Raw genomic sequence first — 19,519 nt, 5'->3', positions numbered from 1 at the left:
GATACTAGAGGAACAAGGCAAAGAGCAATCCGAGTTCTCCACTTTTTAAAAACCTTTTCGATTTTTTAAAGATATCAAGACTTAACTGCTTACATAATGGGTATATGATAAATAAAGTTTCAGAATTTTCTTCGAATATTTACCAAGACATTACGCGCTTATATTATCGTAAGCACCAAAACCCTGTTTTCCCTTAACAGCAAAAAATAAAAAATACGCCCTATTTAAATCTGTTTTTTAAGATGTCCAGTGAATGTTAATTGTCCCCTTAAAAAACTTTTTAATTCAGGCTTCTAAATATTTAAGCGGAAAGATGTCTCCTATATCAATCGCTGACGCTAATTTAGCTGCTAAGGCCAGTAAAAATTAATTCTTTTTCCTTCTTTTCGATGAGAACTTGCAAAAGAGTGTATAAAGCTATACTGTTTTTTTCAACTTTATGCAGTAATTGAATTTTTAGTTTAGTTGACTGTTTTGAGTTTGCCTATTGGTTGTTTACATTATTGGAACGCCTCATATGTTTAAGATGTTGAAGTACATATATACTTCCCTCTTTTTCGGATTCAAATTGCTAACTAACCAAGGTCATCCCCGCTCACATGATCACACAGATTTTTCTATCTTTGGGCCTGCACACAACATACATATGTGTGGCTATGTGGTCCAGGCCTTTTAGTTTTGGTTTATTACAGCAGCGGCTTGAGTGAACAATCGAAAAACATTTAGTACAGTGTATATTACAACTACGGTTAAGGCACTCACACCCTCTAGCACGCACTCAGGCACACAAACCAAATACAAGTACAAGTATCGTACAGCTAGATGATGGGGGATTAGTCATAATGAAGGCGCCTCAAGCAGGAGGTCAAAGCTCCTCGAAGAAGGCCACCCGCGCCTTGGTGGAGCCGGACTTGAGCTTCTTGAGCGTGGAGTACTTGTTCTCGCCGGCCTTGATCTGCGCCTCGCTGAGGATGTCCAGGTTGCTCTGGTTCTCCTCAATCTTGTGAGGCGCAATCTCGGAGCGCAGGGTCTGGAGCTGGTTCTGCACCTGCTTCTTGGAGTTGCGCAGGTACTCGAGATGGTTGCGCTCCATCTCGTTGGTTATCTGCTCCATCTCGTTGTCGGTCAGTATGAACTCCTTGGGCTCAAAGTCGTCCGAGATGCCGCTGGAGTTGTCGCCCTGGGCCAGATAGTGGGTGGTCAGCTCGGCACCGCCGGCCGTCTCCATGTCATTGGTTGAGCTACTGGTGGTCAGCGAAGGCGTGCTGATGGCCGCCATGCTGGACGTCGTGTTCGCCGCATGCGATACACTGGAGCTGGTCAGCAGGCTGTCCGTGGAGGACTTGCGGCCGCTATTGAGGAAGTTCAGCAGGCGGGCGGTGGCCTCGCGCTCGGCCATTTTGGCGCAGATCAGCTCCTTGCGCAGCTTCTCCGTCTCGGCCTCCCGCTTGTCGTTCTCCACCGTCAGCTGGTGCACATAGAAGTCAGCGTCGCGGATCTTCTTCTCCAGGTCGTGTTTCTCCCGCTCGATCTTCATCTGCCGCTCGCGCAGCCGGTCCATTTCCGTCTTGAAGTGGTTCGCCTTGCACTCGGTCAGCTGCATCTGCTCCTCGTTGACGCGGCTCTTCTCGAAGTACAGCTCCTTGGTCTCCTCGGAACGTCGCTATAAGGGCAAACAAATACACTATCATTCAAGAGTCTTTAAAGAGGAGGCGTTGTGGAAGCAGTTCAGTTACCAGCGCGTCGCTGGCCATGCGCATCTCGTTCTGCAGATGCTCCATGCTCTTCTCCAGCTCGTAGCGTTCGTGCTCCGCCTTCTCGCGCAGCTTCTTCTCCCTGATGAACTTCTTGCGCTCGATCTGGCGGCGCTGCTTCTCCTCCTTGGCTTGGGCCTTCATCTGCTGGATTTCCATGGTGTCTGGCTTGCGTCGCCGCATGTACAGATCGTGGTTGCCCTTGCACAGGTCAAGGATCTGCCAAGAACGGTGACAAACTCTCCCTCAAACTCTATTCTCCATTCAAAACTGACTGCTTACCATCTTGTTGATGTGCAAGTCCTGCGAGTAAAATATGAAATTCGAGACTTTGGCGTCCACCAGGCGAATAGTGAACTTCTTGTCGTCGAAGCTGACGTGTCGTATCTCGTTCCACTGGAACGTGGTCTTTGGCGTTAGCTTGTCGCGCTCGTCGTAAATGTTCAGGCCCACGGAGGTGACGCCCAGCCACAATTTGGTTTTGTTCTTATTCTGGTGAGGAGTGCACACAAATGATTAGATTCACTCGGCCCAGCATTAGGCAATGCGCCCACTCACTGTAATAGGAAAGTAGTTGACTCCGTACATGTCCAGGTCCTGTGCGATCTTCAGGTACTCCATCTCCACCTCGTCGCGCGTCATGGGCTCGTGGTCCATGTACCTGGGTGGGAAGGAAAGAAAACACCTTCAGTTAGTAGCTTGATTTAGGGTACTGTTTGTTTGTGTGCCACCCACCAAGTCTTGATGCGCTCCTCCCACATCTCGGGCGTCATCTGGTACTGATCGGTCACTCCCTTGGGCAGAAGCTCGCCCCCGGCCAACATGCCGTCCTTGTAGGTCTCGTAGTCATAGGGACCGTATTGCACATGCACCGCGTACGAGGCCAGGAGCACGGACGCCTCCGGCCGGCAGTAGATGTCCATGGAGAGGATGCTCTGCTTCACCTGCAGGAAGAACAGGTGCTGCGTGATCTCCTGGATCAGTTCCTCGCTGACGTTCTCCGGAAAGAACTTGGCGTAGAAACTAAAGACGTACACATTGTTGCTGGCATGCAGCTCGACGCGCTGGTCCCGCACCCGCTTCTCCATCTTCAGCCAGGAGACATTGCTGCGCGTGTCGACGTACTGCAGCCCGAAGTACCAGGACTCGCGCAGACCGATGGTGCGGCACACCAGGTCGAACAGATCCTGCCCGGAGGCGCGCGGCTCCAGCTTGAATTCCAGCTCCGAGTCGAAGGTGCTCACTCGCACCGACAGGGATCGGTTCTTCTTGGTGCCGAAGAGGCTCATCGCGATTATGTGATGTGATGTGATGTGTGGCCGCTGTGATGTGGGATTCTCAAATGGGGTTGCTCTTCGGGGTTGGGGATGTATTGGACCCCCCTATGTTAACTTGTTGCGTGCAGGGTGGACTTGTTGCTCCACTTGCTACTGCTGATGCTGCTGCTCCTGTGCCAGCTAGTGGTCCGCCTCCTGGTTGCTGCTCCTGCAATCCTCGCTAGTCGCGGACTGCCTCATTTTGCATGCAATTTGGTGCTCCGGGCAATGGCAATTTCTGGGCTGAAGGCTGCGCCGCGAGAGAAAGAAAGAGTAAGTCACTTCGCTCATGCGGGTGTGCGTTTCGAGAACTGCGGATGGCGGCAGTGCTCTGCACTGGACTTCGTCTCCTGGCAGTGGGACAACTTACCACGGATTGGCAAAAGGCGTTTTACATCTATGGTGCTCGGCAGGGGGCCAAATCGCTCAGTAGCTTGCACTGCATTTACAATTGTTCGCGAAGTTTGCTATGTGCGCGGCATGAACGTGAACAGTGTGACCAGCTGTGCATTTTTGGAAATTACCCATTTGACAAAGCTCCCTGGAAATGCAAGCCGCAATTAAAATTTATTAGGGGTGTTCATGAAGCTGATTTATAACTACTGTTTTAACAGCTGTAGAAAAAAAAATAATGAGGTGTTTTTGGGACCGTATTCTCGTGCTTATGGTAAGCTAAAAGTAGGTTTTTACCTGACGAATTTCGAATTTTTTCGACTTTAAGCTTATAAACAAGAAATTGGGACTTAAAGTTTTACTCACATTTATATCCCAAAAAAGTGAAGGCCCGATAACATATTTTGTCAAAAATATTATTTTTGGATCAAAAGTTAAATGAAAATTTGGACACAATAACCGAAACTTAATTAGGATTATTAGAACAAGATCAGATCAGTAGATGTCAAACGATTTCGGTGTGTGCTTTTTGTCCAGGTGAAATGAGAAAATAAAAATACTAAAACTACATATGGCGTTGCCACTTTGACAGCGGCTTAATAATTTTTAAATATTTTAATGGCTAATTGCATGATTGAGCGCTAAATTCAACCGAAGTTATTTTTTTTAAATATGTGCATGCTAAATCAATATTGTTTTTTTTTTTAATAATTTATTAATATGCATTTACAAACACGTGCCAATCTTCAAGATCTGAGAAATAAGCGAAATATGTTTATGGGTATATAAATTATCAACTGTCTTTAGAAAGGAGCACAGCATGTATTTTTTCAGGTCGCTGTAGCTTGTTTTTTACACCTCCAGCGACTCAACAAATGACCCAATACGATCCCAAATTCCATTTTAGCCTCACATGCCTACCGACCGATTCCTTCTATAGGGCAATAAATTGAAAAAAAAAAAAATAATTTTGGGTGTCTTCGATTGTTTGAGTAACAATCCAGCTTAATAACTATACGACTTAGGCTATATGTGCGTGCTTGGGGAAGTCTTGGCTCGATTTCTAGTAGTATTCTTGCCGCATCCGAGGCGATGCTAATGCTTATCACACAAATGCAAGTGCTGAGGATCTTCGTCTCCGGATCCGTGCAAACACTAGGATGAACGGAGGAGAACTATGCTAAGAACTAGGACTACCTAGAGTTGTTGTTGTGGCAGAGAACTCGGATTGGCACTTAAATGGCGGCTGGTGCCAGGGGTACCGGACTCCTGGCTACTGGCTGCTCCTCTTGGTCCGCTCCATGTGCAGATCGTACAGCATCTTGTTCTTCTCGTAGTAGTACGGGTTCTGCTCGGCGCCCAGCTCCGGGTTGTACTCGTACCCGGTGGCGACTCCGCTTCCGGAGGGGCCTGTCTCGGGGCCACCAGCTCCTCCTGGAAGGGGCGGGATGCTGCAGCTGCTACTGCTGCTGCTGTTCCCGTCGTCGTAGTTCAGGTGCAGGTTGTTGATGCGCTTCGACAGGGGCGTGGACTCGCATGGCAGGTCGTCCTCCCGGCTGCGTTTCCTGTTGGTACGGAGTTGGGACATAACATTAGGCGGAGTGAGTCCCAGAGCCCAGCTGAACCCACAAACCGTGTCTTCAGAAATCCAGCCATTCCAGGCCAATGAGTTGCGTTGCTTTTTATTGGTTTATTCAGTTGTTTTGTTCTTTCGTTCCGTCGTTCTCTCGTTTCCCTTGTTCACTTCCAGCAGTGTGACCGCGAGACCGTTCAAATTTTACTTTGAGATATGCCATCGGGATTGTCAAAATATACCATTTGATTCTATCAAATATACCGTTAGTATTTTATTTTCAATGATTTTTGTTTTTAATGATTTGGGAATTCCCTAAACGACATAATCTATGAGTAAATCTCTGAAATTCCTGCTAAATTTTCAGCAACTCAGAGATTCAGTCGTTTTTGGGGAAAACCCAAAATATTTAAATACAAAAAACTAGAAAAACATTGTTATACTCTTTTGGGTATTCTCTTAACAACTCTTATTGTTGCATATCGGTTAACTGTTTGCCAGCCGTTCTATACAAATTTAAATATTATCAATTCAGCCATTCAATTGTTGAAAACCAGAGTTGTCTATCTATAGCCATGTCAACCCTCACGGAATTTTTACTATGAAATCAAATGAGAAAGTATAATTTTAGTTGTTTTGTATTACGAATGGTTTTAAAATTGTTTTTTAAGTTCTCAGAACGCGGGTCAGCTGTTTAACCATTTTTAGCCGTTCCCTTAAATTGAAAATTTCTTTAAAATCTTAAGCTATTCTATTTAGTCGTCAAAAATACCTTTTTTAAATCTTGAATTTTGTTATAGAAACACCTTAATTTGTTATACGATTAACCAAAAGCGTTATTCTAAAATTATTTTCGTGTCTTTATTGGTCTGAAGTCGAGAACCAGGTTGATTGATATATTTATTAATAACACACATAAATAAATATACATAAATAAAGAAAAGATGAGTGACGCAACTATTAGATACCCACCCGTTGCTCAACTAACCAATTTCAAAATAAAAAATATGCCCCCTGAAAATAAAGGGGTTTTTGGTGGCGCCATTTGCCGAAAAATGTTTGTTTAACTAGAATCTACATTTTAAATCCCAAATCTCTAGCCTTTATGGTTTCAGAGAGCTCAACGTTTAACGGGCAGGGCTAGCTCGACTCGGCTATGGTCGGCTAGATCAAGAATATATATCCTGTAGGGTCGAAAACGCTTCCTTCTTCCCGTTACTTACATTTCAACGAATACAGAATACCCTTTTAATCTACGAGTATCGGGTTTAACTCGCTTACAATTTGTCAATGTCCTTTTTATTGCCAGCTTTTTGTTTTGTTTTGGTAATTATTTAGAAGAATAGGCGAGGGATAAGTCGAATATTTTTGTTTTAAATTTTTTTCCAACTTTTTTTTTTAGCTATATGATAATGTTTCCGATCATGTCCGTTCCACGGACATGGCTGTTTCATGTCGCCTATAGATACTTTAACGTCAAACTTTTGACTTGTATTTTTATTCCCTAAAAAAAAGGAAGACCAATAGGGGCCTTGATTATTCCCATGAGACCATAAATGAATACTACGATTTTATTTATTAAGTTATTTGTGTAAAGTTGTGTATTTATATATTTTTCTATTGTTATCCAAAAATTTTAATGCAGTACCTTATCTTACTGAAATACATTGAATGGTTTCATTTGACCGTTATGTGAGCGAAAGACGGGCGTTGACAAATGTTATTTTTCAGTTAAAATTATAATCGTGTTTGTATTGTTTTAAATTATCTGTTTTGATATCCATTTTAATATAGGCAAAGATTCCTGTCTATTTCATTCGAAGCGAATGACGAATTTTTCGGCATTTATTTATATTTTAAGTCTGCAATGCAATTAAATTAATAGAAAAAAAGTTTTAAGGTAAAGAAACCACTTAAAAATCATTTAAATTAATGACAACTTCAAATAATCGAAAATAATGTAACCAGCACATTCTCAAAATAATATACTTTGTATTATGTAATAAAACACATATTAAAAATTAACAAATAAGTTTTTCAATACACTTGTTTTTCAATCAAAAAAATCGAATCCAATGCAGCAAAATTCGCCTTTCGTTAGGAATGGGACACTTATTTTTCCAAGACTTTACCGTTTTTACATTAAAAATATTTGTTATTAGTTGACGTGTGCGGATAACAAAAACATGTATTATTTATTTATTTGATATACATCGTATACATGGTTTAGTTTCGTATTGTTCAAGTTAAAATTTCGTACAGATTTAAATTTAGTAAACACTATTTTGCTGTCGTATACGTACTGTAGCCAAAAGAACCGTCATAGTATGATTTACACATGCAATATTTGTATATACCCGCAAATATAGGTAAATGTATTAAAATATATTTATACACAGCTGCGGTCAAAGTAAAAGCACTGAAACTATGCCTCCATTCTTTGTAAATATATCGTATACTATTAGTTAATTTGAGTTTCTTTGAATATGTTTTCAATGGTTAATATATAAGCTAATGGTGTCCTACAGAAGTCTCTGCATTGATTATAATTCTTTCAAGAATTTATGTTACGACTTAACTCCGATATCAGTTGGGCCAAAAAGTATACTTGCTTAAAACAAAAATTACGTATTTATTTATTTTACAGTTTACATGTTGCGAACATGCTAACATTTGTATCAATAATGAAGGGCATATATATGACCTTAATACCTTAACGGCATATCCTGCTTAAATTGTTGAATAGTTTCGGGTTTTAGTCAGGAAACTGCGCCATTTAGAAATAAATTGTGTTATCGTACTCATTTTTTTTAGAGAAGCAATGTTTTTGACATAAAAAATCTAGCAAACACAATTTAGTTGAAATTTTTCTTTTACTCTACTCACGTATGTCTATCTGAACTATACCTAAATTTAAAGGAATTTTAAGCTTAACTGACTGATTGCAAAAAAAAAGGAAGCGTAGTTAAACAGTTGTGTTTAACTTCGGGATTGTTGGTCCTAGCAAAAGAGCAAATATAAACTGTATTTTGTATAAAGAGTGCATCTTACAAGCGCCCTAAGAAAACATAATTAGGAAGAAACTGCATGATAGATTTTCAGTGCAGTTATTTTGACCGCAACTGTATGAGGGAGTCTCCGATTCGGAGTGGTTCACAGCCCTGATCCTCAGGGGCTTAGATCCTGGTGGAGATTGGGATCATATCCACCCATGCTGTTGTCGTACGGTTGCTGCTGGTCGTAGCCGCCCGAGCCCATTGGATAGCCCATTGAATCCTGCGGGGGAGCGGGTGACATCATGGGTGTGGTTGTCCCACTCGGAGGACCAGCCATGGAATACGGTGAAGCGCCTGCAGCCTTCTTAGCCGCATACAAATTGGCCTCCTCTTGTGCCTTTCCAATGTTCTTCTTATAGCGAATTCGCTTGTTGCCAAACCAATTGGATACTTGGGAGACCTGGCGCAGATGAGTGGGTATTGTTGCGTATTATAACATGCTGAAATAAAGCGCAAAATTAAGTTAACAACTCACCGTTATGCCACATTTTCGTGCCAACTCTTCTTTGGCCTCTTCGGATGGATATGGGTTACTCAAGTGACTATAGAAGTACTCATTGAGAATTTCGGACGCCTGCTTACTGAAGTTACGGCGCTTACGACGAGCGTCCAAGAAACGCGAACGTAGAATCATTACAGCCTCACAGGTCGACTGCTTCAACTGCATTTGTATGGAACTAAACTTTTTGTGAATGATCTGCACCATTCGTTCAATTTCCTTTGGTGTAATCGGTCTGAAATAATTATGCCGCACCGGAACATTAATTAATATTTAAATCTACCACACAAATCCGCGCTTTATACTAACCTCGTGCGACTCTGTTCACGTAAAAGATTCATAACATGCGTGGTGAATTCGTTGCATGCCTGCTCATATTTCTCCAACTCTTGATGATATATTTGACGAATCTGTGCCAGCTTGGCACGGTAGTCGGAATGCTCAATGGCATTGTCAGCACCATCTATGGACAAGGATCCACCCTGGCTGGCCGCAGCAGCAGATGCAGCAGCCGCTCCGCCACCTCCTTTTTCGGGTCCTGCCACGCCCTCGGCAATAAGCATGTTGTCCAATCTCATGAGTTGTGGATCTGGTGGCTCCTCCTCCTGAGTATTGCGAATTGAAAGGACTAGAAAAATAGAAGGTGATGTTGGTTGTTAGGAAAAGAGGAAATTGTAGTTAATTTAGGCTAGCCAAAGTCAGTATACCTTTCGAGTTAAACCAAAGAGTTTGTAAATATGTTTTGATGGTAATTTTATGACTTTTAAATGTGTTTCTTAAGTTTGAAAACTAAGTTTGGTACTTATGAGTCTGCCGTTGATTCTAAGACTTACATAAATTGTTTTGTATTATTTATATTGTGGACATGTAATTTCATATTAAATTAACAGTTTGAGAATGATCTGCCCTATTGAGATTAATATTTTGAACATACCAGTCTTCTCCTTAATTTCGCACAGTACGGAGAACAGTGCCGGCTTCATCCGGTGACAGTTAAGCGTGTGTTTTCTGGCTTGTGCCTCGTCAAGCGATTGTTCCGAGATGCTCATTATTTGTTGCAATATCTCGCCAATGTCCTTTTGCTTGCGCACCTCGTTTTCGCTGCCAGTATTTTGACCATCGTCCTGGCCAGACAAACCATATCCTTGTGGCGCCATCATGCCACCGGTGTGAGCCAACATGCGATTTGGATCCTCCATGACTCACCAAATAATTTCAGCAATTATTTCTGTAATGAAAACAAACAACAAAAATATAGTAAATAATGCCAAATTTCATGATAAAGCTAAGCTTACATCAAGCTGTTATCTGTATCAAAGTGTACACAAAAATTTAATAGAAAACACAAACCTTAATTTATTGTCAAAATGTATTTTCAGAGCACTGCGTATTATATTGCGAGTTTTCAAATCATAAGCTAAAAGTAAGTTTAACACTGGAAAGTTTAATTTCAGGCAAATCAAAAAATGTTTCCTTGACACAACCAACAAAAAGGAATTTAAGAATTTTTAATGTTATTCTGAGGACGCCCTAAAAATGTCTTCGAAAGATTTTAAAGTTTCTTAGGCCTTTTATTTCATATCGAAGGAATTGACAAATTTCAACATTCTGTGCATATGGTCGGTTTTATAAAGATACTTTCAAATCTAATTTGGCAATCCATGAAAAAAGCTAATCTTCAAACAATTTTACCTAAGACAAGATCTTAAGCGGATTTAAAAACAAAAAATTCGGTTTGATATGATTACTCCATTTGAAAAAAATTATTTTGTTTCATTACACCCCGGTATATTGATTTTATTGGTCTTTTTTTTAAATTTATTTGCCTTATCTCTATATGTACTTTAAGTTGTAAGCCATTTTACATCCAGTTTTAAGCTAAAAAAAAAACACTTCAGAAATACAAGAAATTTGCTCTTTTCAACAAGAAATAGATCCATTCTTCCATTCCATTTAATATTTACAAGACTGTTGTTTATCCGATTGAAAAAAAAACTGCGTTAAAAGCACTGAGAAGTAAATTCAATCAAAATACGGCGAGTAGAAATATTGAAAAATCATTGTAAACGCAATAATCACCTGTTCCCAAAATTATTAAACTTTGGGCTATTTGTTGTTATTGTTATTTATGAAAAAATAAGACATCCTGTACATATTTGCTGTAAAATTAACACTTTCTAAATAATTTATCAAGCAATAAAACGATATGATGCCGAGTGTAATCACAACGTATAATGTACATACATACATATATACACATGTAAGTACGTATGATTCGTGGTAGCAGAACACCAAAAATAATCAAGCTTCAGTAAAACCTGCCCAGGTAAGTATGTATGTACATGTATGCATGTATACATGCTCGTTTTTTGTTAATTATTATCTTTATATTGTTAAAAATGGTTTAAAAACTATTGGGTTTACATTTTTGGGTGTTTATTACGTCAGAATAATTCTAAACTGTTTATAACAAGATGTATAGTACACATCGATATACATATGTATGTAAACATGTATCTATTCATGTAAGTATTTAGAAGCGTCCATTTGGTAATGGGTACTCACGAGTTTTCGTCGTGATTGCCTTTATTATATATTTGCTGAGCGAGTCGTCTATACCATTAGATTCACAATAATTTAGCGACGCATTTTTTGCCGATTTAAATATCCGCAAGTATATAAAAATATTATTTTTTGTAAAACAACGAAATGAAAGTACGTTCTGTATACTCAGAAAAATAAATCGATATGAAAAAGGTAGTCAGGAAGTATGAAAATATCGATAACTATTTTCTGTAACGAATATATTTTTAACAACTTATTTTTATAGCCGAAACAAAATAAATCGATACTTTTATATTATTTTTATAATAGCGTATGTACACTGCCGCATGATCTTTTCCGATTCGTTCTGATCTCCATCCAACTCATCTTTCAAAAACAGATAATGTCGGATCTAATAATAAAATATCAAAGTTATTGGACAACTATGCAAACGTTTAGTTGATTACTTTATATTATAATTAATAAACTATTAAGTAGCGTAACTAATCAATATTCATGATAACAGTGGAATAGTTGGGATTTTTTATCTGCCATCCAATAGTTCAGTGAGCACACTTTTTACAGTGGTCCTTTATACCATTTAATGCTCTTGACCAATAAGCTTAAATTTATCAGAAATAAAAAAAAAACACTTCGCCTCCAGCTGAATTGACTATTATGGTGATTTAAAGCAGAATTGCAATTTATGCTAGCTGTAGTTTAATAATAATGTTAATTAATTGCGTTATGTCGTAATGTCTTATGACATATTTGAAAAAAAAAACACGGATGATTTCGTTTCTAGACCAGCTCAAACATAACAAGAACAAAATAGTAAAAATCTTTTAAAACTAGCAGAAAATCAACAAGTTTTAATAATTTTAGTCGTGCAGTTATGGGATAAAGTGGGTAATTTCTTACATTAAAAATATACAGACAAATTAATATAAATTATATAGTATTATAAAATATGTTGAGCAGAAAACGCCACTCATTAAGCATTTGAATTCGACACTTAGGGGAATGCCCAAAAATAAATTTTATTCTCCCCAATTGTTTCTTTATTGCGCTGTACCAAAATGACGTAAAAATATTAGTGTGAAATATGTATAGATAATTTTCAACATATTTTTGACCAATCGATAATCATTGAATGCACCCCTAAGTTAGACATTATATTGTGCAGTGACGTAGAGTCGTATGTTCATCTTTGGAGAATATATATTCCTGAATGGTTTATTAAGCAAAATTATTAATTTACTTTGATTGTCACAAGCAACGCGTTTATGTAATATTGAAGAAAAAAAGGTATAGAAAAGTGAAAGAGTTTAACGAACACAACCTCAAAAGTTTAAATGGCGTGGCTTCCATCCATATGTAAATGCATACGTGCATGAAAATATACATTTATTGGGCAAATAAGCTTTCCATTACTTTTAATAACGTTGTGTTAGGCTTACGTCCGATAGGAATTTAACTTAATCTATAAATACAAAAAATTATCGTTTGAATTAAAAAACTATACTTTATATTTCATGCAATACATACTTTATACGTTTGAATACATAAGAAAAAATATATATGTATGTACTTGCGTATTATATTAACCTTTTTTTTAACTAAATAGTTGAGTAATGTAATGTCAGCAATGCAAAGTATACCGAGTGGTATACATATGCTCGTTCATGCGCATTCCTAATTTTATTTTCTTTCCCTTTGCAGAAAAGTTGAGACCAAAATTTCAATTTGTGCGATTAAAGCGCCCCTAGTAATATTAGCACTGGATCGCTGATAAAACCTACCAAATTCTTGTGAAAGATCGATTTGTTTGTTTTTTATTTATATATTTTTTGAGTCAATTTCCGATTGACTTAACAAAGAATACCCGAGAGTAAGATATCTTTGTCTAATTTGCGAACTGGCATTGCGCACCCCAAGGAGGGGAAACAAAATCTTATATGACTTTGAAAGATACGGTGGTAAGTAACAACGAACCCATTAAATCGTTAAATCCCTTTGCATTCCACATCTATGTCAGTTTAGTTCGTAATATTCTATTTAATAACTATTCGAGAACATATGGCGATTTGCAGTGTTAAAAAGTACAAAAAAAGTGCGAGGGAGTGATGTATTTTTTATTGTTTTTTGGGTTGCTTCCAAACTTTTCCATTATATGGTAACTAAAATCAACCCCATTTAATTCCAGTATTTCTTCAAAACAAAAATATAAGTGCATTTTAATATCGACCAAAGTAGGAAACAAGATTTAGTTTGTGTTTTAAGCTGGTCTCGTGCTAAACTTTAAATATTTTTATTTTTAAAAATTATAACACTATGCACACATTAAGTGTTTCTTATATATATTATGGCATACAAAAATGCATTCGGTTTTATTTTGTACCTTTAACGCCTCATGTAGAACAGAAGAAATGGTTCCGTTGAGATTATATTTTTGCCAAGTGTTGTGCACCGGGTTCCCTTGGTCTTTTAATACCAACCCGTATCTTGCACACAATCGTTTAAACATATATTTTGACAATAACTACAAATCACAATAACCAGAACGCAAAAAAAGCGCGTCAATAAAGTCAGATAGTTGCAAAAAAAAAAAAAAAAATTGATGTTCGAAGTTTAAATTCCCTTGCTATTTTAAAAGAAATTAATATTGTATATTTACATAATACCTATATTTATTTACTTTTTGTTGTTCCTATCCTAGCGCTACACTAGTCACTACAAAAAACAAGTTATGTCTATTTTACGTTTACGTTTTGATATATGCGTTCGATTTTTATAAAACTAAAAATGCAATGTTATAAAAATCCATAAAACTACAGAGCTATCTAACGAATCTCATAACCTTTTTTCGGTGTTTAAAATATAAATTAATCTGTTATTTCTATTTTTTAATAGCCTAAAATAAAACTTATTTGAAATGGTTTTGTAATTGTTAAAACATCTTTGCTTATAGAGAATCCATATCTAGTGCTTTTCATTTAACATGATCATAAGCAAAATGTTGAAAAAATACGAACAAGTTAAACTACAACAGCACAAAAAAAAAAAACAAAAAAAATCGGAATTTATATTTAAGGAAAGCTACAGAAGAAGAAATTTTAATAATATCGCGTGCTCAACACCACTTTCCTTATTGTGCGTGTGGTTTTCTATCTACATTTTAATCTGATTTTTGAGGAAAACCATGCCAACACAAAATTGTTACAGTTTTTATTGAGGCCTGAAAAAAAAGGTTTATAAAACTTATGGTTTAATATGCAGGTGTTGTTGATTTGATTTAAACTTAATGCAAATGCTTTGTGCTTTTATTGGGATAAGAAGAACTGGGGATTGAATCTAAACCGGTATGAAATAGTTGTCAGTTTAACCAAATTATCAGTATCCAGTAGAACATTTTTGAGAAATATCTACCCAAATTTTCTGCGTAAACCTTTATTTTGCGGGTGCCCTCGTCCCTCTTCTTTTTAAAAGTTAATCTAAAAAAAACTTAGTCGTAACAATATTCTGTAAAGTTGATCGGAGAATAAATGGAGCTAAGTGCACCGCCTTTTACTGTGGTTCAGTTTTTCGTTGAAATAAGCTCACATTAAGTTTCATCTGGGAGTGTCCTCATCAGATCTCAAATTTTCGTAGTGGTCGCCTTCAAGAAAGTGTCTGTTTATGTTTATAATTGTACAATTGAGTCCATGTTTAAATGCATTGTGGGTTTAAGCAAGCTTAAGTACACATTAACTCTCGCGTGCTTGATAGCTCGTATGCAGTAACTGTTAGTTATTTATTCATGAAATTGTATTTTTCAGAAACACCAGCAAAAAAAAACCGCACTTCTCATTCAACAAAAACGGAGTAAAGGGTTCGAGCTGTGCATGAATTCAAAAGGGCGAACCATAAGTCACCGGTAAGTCAACGACATAGTTATAACAATCCAGTTTTTAGTCGCTTTCCAATTTTAATTTTGAATTGCAAGTGCTCTGCGCTTACAAAATACCGAAATCAAATCAAATGGGCTCAAAATAAAAAATAATACTTAATTTATTATTATTATTATTTTTATTAAAATGTTTTTGTAACTAGACTATATTTGTTCAATAAATTTAGAGTTTTAAGGGGGTTTCTACTCTCGAGGCGAGAAATTGAGTGGTTATTTAGGGAATTTATTACAAAAGTTTCACTGCATAGATTTGCAAAAAATTCTATTTTCAAAAAATTCTATTTGCAGCGCATTCCCAGTCGCATACAGATTAAAATAATGAATTAAAAAAATCGGTTCTTTGGTCACCCTTCCATTTGCGAATGTGGTGACTCTTAGTTTCAATACAGAGCTTTGCTTTTTATCAGGCTATCAAATTCAGGGGCATTTATTTGTTCGGTCATTGTAACTTTGAATTATTGTTGGCTCACAACTTAAAACTAAGTAGGCATTATGCGGTCACATGCCATCACTGGAAGAAAATGTAAATATTTTTCATTGATTGAATTTTAATTTTTAAATATGTCTGTAACATGACCATAAGATGGCTAGGTTTGTAATAGACTTAAGGAAATTATTTCATAGCCCCAAATCCATGTAATACCCGTCGAAAATTGATTAAATATCTGAGGAAAGACAACTAGGAGCTAAATTATAATTGCATTGACCAAATAATTTAAATTTTCTTCGCTGCATGTAGATTTATGAGACATTTATTTTATAGTTTATACATTTCGTGCTAGCAATTATTTAAGCAGAAAAGTTAGATTACCTTCAAAAAACGCAAAGGTATGCTGGCAAGTGATGGGGCTGTTTGAGGCTATGCAATATAGAAAACACAACCCCAACGTACAAAATATTCCAACACACGTAGTGTTTTGGTTTATAGGGTAGTAGGGTCATTCGACTAATTTACAGAAATAGAAATTGTAATTTTTAAGGTAATATATGTAGTGTTTAATTGCACTTTTGACTTGTGTTGTATTCTGAGAAGAACCGATTAATTAGTGAGATGAAACTGTAACAGCCCTTTCTTATTCGATTTCTGTATAGCGACTTACAAAATCTTTTGAAATATTGTCTTTACAGGACTTCGAGTAACAGACATCGGAAGTTACAGCCCTTCAGGTACACATGAGCCTGTTGTTTTGCCATTTTTTAAAGACTTAAACTGGTAAATTTACAATATAAATAAATATATATATATATAAATACATATATATATATATATATATATAGATATATATGTATATATTTAATTAAAGAAATAGAATAGCTGAATATTTACCAAGGCAAATTTCAACCAAAGCTTCAGCAAAATAACAACAGAGTATAATACCTTTGCGAAACAATTAAATGAAAATTGTTCTCACGCAATTCTTACTGAATCTACAAAACAAACAAATTATGTACACCGTTGTTTAATTAAAGCACAATTAATTCGCGGTACCGGTTAGATATACCAATTCATGCTTATTCTCAGTACATTTGTTAAGTGAAAAGCGGCGGCAATACAAAAAAAAAGAAAATTTAATGAACGGAAACGAAAGTTGGAAAAATCACAAACTAGCGAAAAACGTGAAGTCAATAAAATACCTTCCACATACAACCAATAGATACCACTGGCCTCCTCTATTAGTAGCATTACCCGAACAATAAGCCAAATTAGCATTATCCTTGGACCCAAAAAGCTTACAAAATGGCCACCGTAAACGTCAACCGCAGTGTGACGGACATCTTTTATCGCTATAAGATGCCACGTCTGCAGGCAAAGGTAGAAGGCAAGGGCAACGGCATCAAGACCGTTCTCGTTAACATGGCTGAAGTGGCTCGGGCCATAGGTCGACCGGCTACCTATCCGACCAAGTACTTTGGATGCGAGCTAGGCGCCCAGACTCTGTTTGATCATAAGGTAACGTAACTAGTGAATTCCAATTCCTCACCTAATTCAGCTGTTACTGTATGTGCTGGTTAAACATTTCATTACAGAACGAGCGCTTTGTTGTGAATGGATCGCACGATGTCAACAAGCTCCAAGATTTATTGGATGGCTTTATTCGCAAGTTCGTGTTGTGTCCCGAATGCGACAACCCGGAGACCAATCTGACTGTATCTGCCAAGAACCAGACTATCTCGCAGTCATGCAAGGCATGTGGCTTCCATGGCCTGCTGAAGGTCAACCACAAAGTGAACACGTTCATTGTGAAAAATCCTCCATCGCTTAATCCGGCCGCCCAAGGATCGTCCCTTACTGAGGGCAAACGTGCCAAGAAGCAGAAGCAAAAGAACGATAACTCCGATGGATCCATATCGAACAACTCTTTGGCCAACAACTCCGGCGGGGAGTCGGATGGCGGCAATGGAACCAACCAGGCTATTCAAACCGAAGCGGAAATAAGCGCTGCCATTCCGGAGAAAAACAAAGAGGAGGACGATGAAGGATGGAGCGTCGATGTTTCGAAGGTAAGGTGTTTCAAATTCTTTGAAATATTTTAGCTTGCTTCCTAAACTATAACGATTTCACCATTAGGAGGCTATACGTGCTCGTTTGCAAGATCTGACAGATGGTGCTAAGGGCATGACTATTTCCGATGACTATGATAAAACTGAAAAGGAGCGCATTGATATTTTCTATGAATTAGTGAAGGATAAGCGGGACAAGAAGCAATTAGATGATAAAGCAATTCATAAGGAACTGTTCATCGAAGCTGATCGTTTGGATATTCTTAACAAGGCTCCACTGGTCCTTGCTGAGCTGCTTTTTACTGAAAACATCATCAAGGATGTGCATAAAAACCGTAACTTGCTTCTTCGCTTCACGCTTAATAATACAAAAGCACAGCGATATTTAATTGGCGGAGTTGAGCAAACAGTTGAGCTACATACAAGTACTCTAATGAGCAAGGTGGCTGGAATCTTTAAAATATTATATGATTTGGACATACTCGAGGAAAAGGTCATACTGGAGTGGGCACAGAAAGTCAGCAAACGACATGTCTCCAAGAAAATTGCTGCTGAAATACACGAAAAAGTGATGCCGTTCGTCCAGTGGCTTAAAAATGCCGAGGAAGAATCCGAATCCTCTGAGGAGGAGGATGAGGAGGAATTTGTCGAATCTGATGAATCTGATAAAGAAGCAATGCGAAGGGACAAATACCGTGTTAACCCCATCCAGGCGGAGCCAGAGGAAGACGCTATCAACATTGATGACATCTAAATGAAGCTGCTTCCCTTCCGGAGTATTTTGGAAAAGTAAAATCAAACAAACGCAATCTGCAAATTCAAACTGAAATATAAATTAGCGAGTTAAATCATCAAGTGGTTTTTTGATTTTTAGTTTCTACGAGTGCTCATTGTAAAATCCATTAAGCACCCGGTAGCTTTACTTTGATTTATCGCTTTACTACCAATCAATTGTTAGCAATACATTACCCAAGTCGCTGTAACAATAGACGATAACTGAACTTAATTACACCAACATATATATTACAAAATAAAGGAAAAATGCAAACGCACTGTAATTTTGTCGCTTTGCAAAGGTTTTATTTAAATTACCTTTCTTAATCCGAGTAAACCCCATTCTTGATCAGTATCAACACAATATATGCTTTTAAACTCTAGTTTTAGTTTTGAGTCCTTTCTATTAGGTTGGTATCGGAGTCGATTATGCAGCTTTCATGGAATTGATCGGAACACCTATGGAATAAAGATTTTAATTTTGATAAGCTTCACGTTTCTAAGCAACAATGATGATACTATTTTTGAAGGAGCCACAGTCGAATCTACAGTTCTGGGACTGCAAACCATTTGAAACCTTCAACTATCTCATGTCAGGTAGATAAAAGCGAACGCCCTCTAAAATAATGAGTACAAATTTTTCTTATTCAACATTCTATCTCGTTTTCTTGCGTGATAAGTTATTTTGGTAATGCAAAGAGATCAAAGAAGTTGTGAACTTTTTTTGATAAATCTTTAGTAATGGGTATATTTTTATTTGTATTTAAATTATTTTTTATTTTTTGATTTATAAGATTCACTGCGAAAAGATTTTTTTAATAAAACAATTTTATATAAAATCTTACAAACAGTAGTGCTGCGATGTCTATTCAAAAATTGTTAACGATTATTCCAAACAAGTGTTTACTTTTTCAACTTCCCGAAATTTCGTATTTGACTTTGAATTTGCGTTGGTTGACAAAGAATGTTTTTTCCTTGAAAATAACAGTGCTTAAACGGTGCACTAAAAATTAAACATGCTAGTAGTGGAACAAAAAGAAATTGGAACATCCGAATGTGCAAGTGCGGGAATAGGGTATCCACTCTGAAAATTTATGACCGATGTGTCGCATTGGGAACAGAGTATTGGATAATTAATTGGTATATTTTAGTATATTTT

The 19,519-nt window shown here is 37.5% G+C and overlaps 5 protein-coding genes across 5 annotated transcripts; 2 read left to right on the top strand and 3 right to left on the bottom strand.

Moving 5' to 3' along the window:
* Positions 1-612: 612 nt before the first annotated feature.
* Positions 613-3,595, bottom strand: LOC128264194 (moesin/ezrin/radixin homolog 2). The gene is made up of 6 exons (XM_052999574.1): positions 3,441-3,595; positions 2,490-3,320; positions 2,313-2,415; positions 2,037-2,246; positions 1,737-1,973; positions 613-1,663 (listed from the first exon to the last, which is right to left on the bottom strand). The coding sequence occupies exons 2-6, from the start codon at positions 3,041-3,043 to the stop codon at positions 866-868; spliced, it is 1,902 nt and encodes a 633-aa protein (XP_052855534.1). The 5' UTR covers positions 3,044-3,320; positions 3,441-3,595; the 3' UTR covers positions 613-865.
* Positions 3,596-4,428: 833 nt separating this feature from the next.
* LOC128264221 (uncharacterized) lies at positions 4,429-5,237 on the bottom strand. The gene is made up of 2 exons (XM_052999602.1): positions 5,097-5,237; positions 4,429-5,028 (listed from the first exon to the last, which is right to left on the bottom strand). Exons 1-2 carry the CDS (start codon positions 5,117-5,119, stop codon positions 4,737-4,739), a joined length of 315 nt encoding a protein of 104 aa, XP_052855562.1. The 5' UTR covers positions 5,120-5,237; the 3' UTR covers positions 4,429-4,736.
* A 1,356-nt stretch (positions 5,238-6,593) lies between these two features.
* LOC128264204 (homeobox protein extradenticle) lies at positions 6,594-11,342 on the bottom strand. Its single transcript, XM_052999587.1, has 5 exons — positions 11,157-11,342; positions 9,526-9,819; positions 8,901-9,219; positions 8,568-8,826; positions 6,594-8,492 (listed from the first exon to the last, which is right to left on the bottom strand). The coding sequence occupies exons 2-5, from the start codon at positions 9,788-9,790 to the stop codon at positions 8,205-8,207; spliced, it is 1,131 nt and encodes a 376-aa protein (XP_052855547.1). The 5' UTR covers positions 9,791-9,819; positions 11,157-11,342; the 3' UTR covers positions 6,594-8,204.
* Positions 11,343-13,011: 1,669 nt separating this feature from the next.
* On the top strand, positions 13,012-16,652 carry LOC128264165 (uncharacterized; the record flags this gene model as incomplete). The annotated part of the gene is given in 4 exon segments (XM_052999525.1): positions 13,012-13,114; positions 14,954-14,964; positions 14,966-15,051; positions 16,213-16,652. Coding segments are annotated over 4 exon segments (249 nt in total), but the record flags the coding sequence as incomplete, so codon positions are not given.
* Positions 16,653-16,808: 156 nt separating this feature from the next.
* LOC128264198 (eukaryotic translation initiation factor 5) lies at positions 16,809-18,674 on the top strand. The gene is made up of 3 exons (XM_052999580.1): positions 16,809-17,035; positions 17,113-17,586; positions 17,654-18,674. The coding sequence occupies exons 1-3, from the start codon at positions 16,823-16,825 to the stop codon at positions 18,338-18,340; spliced, it is 1,374 nt and encodes a 457-aa protein (XP_052855540.1). The 5' UTR covers positions 16,809-16,822; the 3' UTR covers positions 18,341-18,674.
* The last annotated feature ends 845 nt before the right edge of the window (positions 18,675-19,519 follow it).

Source organism: Drosophila gunungcola, unplaced genomic scaffold (genome assembly GCF_025200985.1).
Source record: "Drosophila gunungcola strain Sukarami unplaced genomic scaffold, Dgunungcola_SK_2 000060F, whole genome shotgun sequence".
Classification (NCBI taxonomy): domain Eukaryota; kingdom Metazoa; phylum Arthropoda; class Insecta; order Diptera; family Drosophilidae; genus Drosophila; species Drosophila gunungcola.
This window is presented reverse-complemented; position numbering and strand designations above follow the sequence as displayed.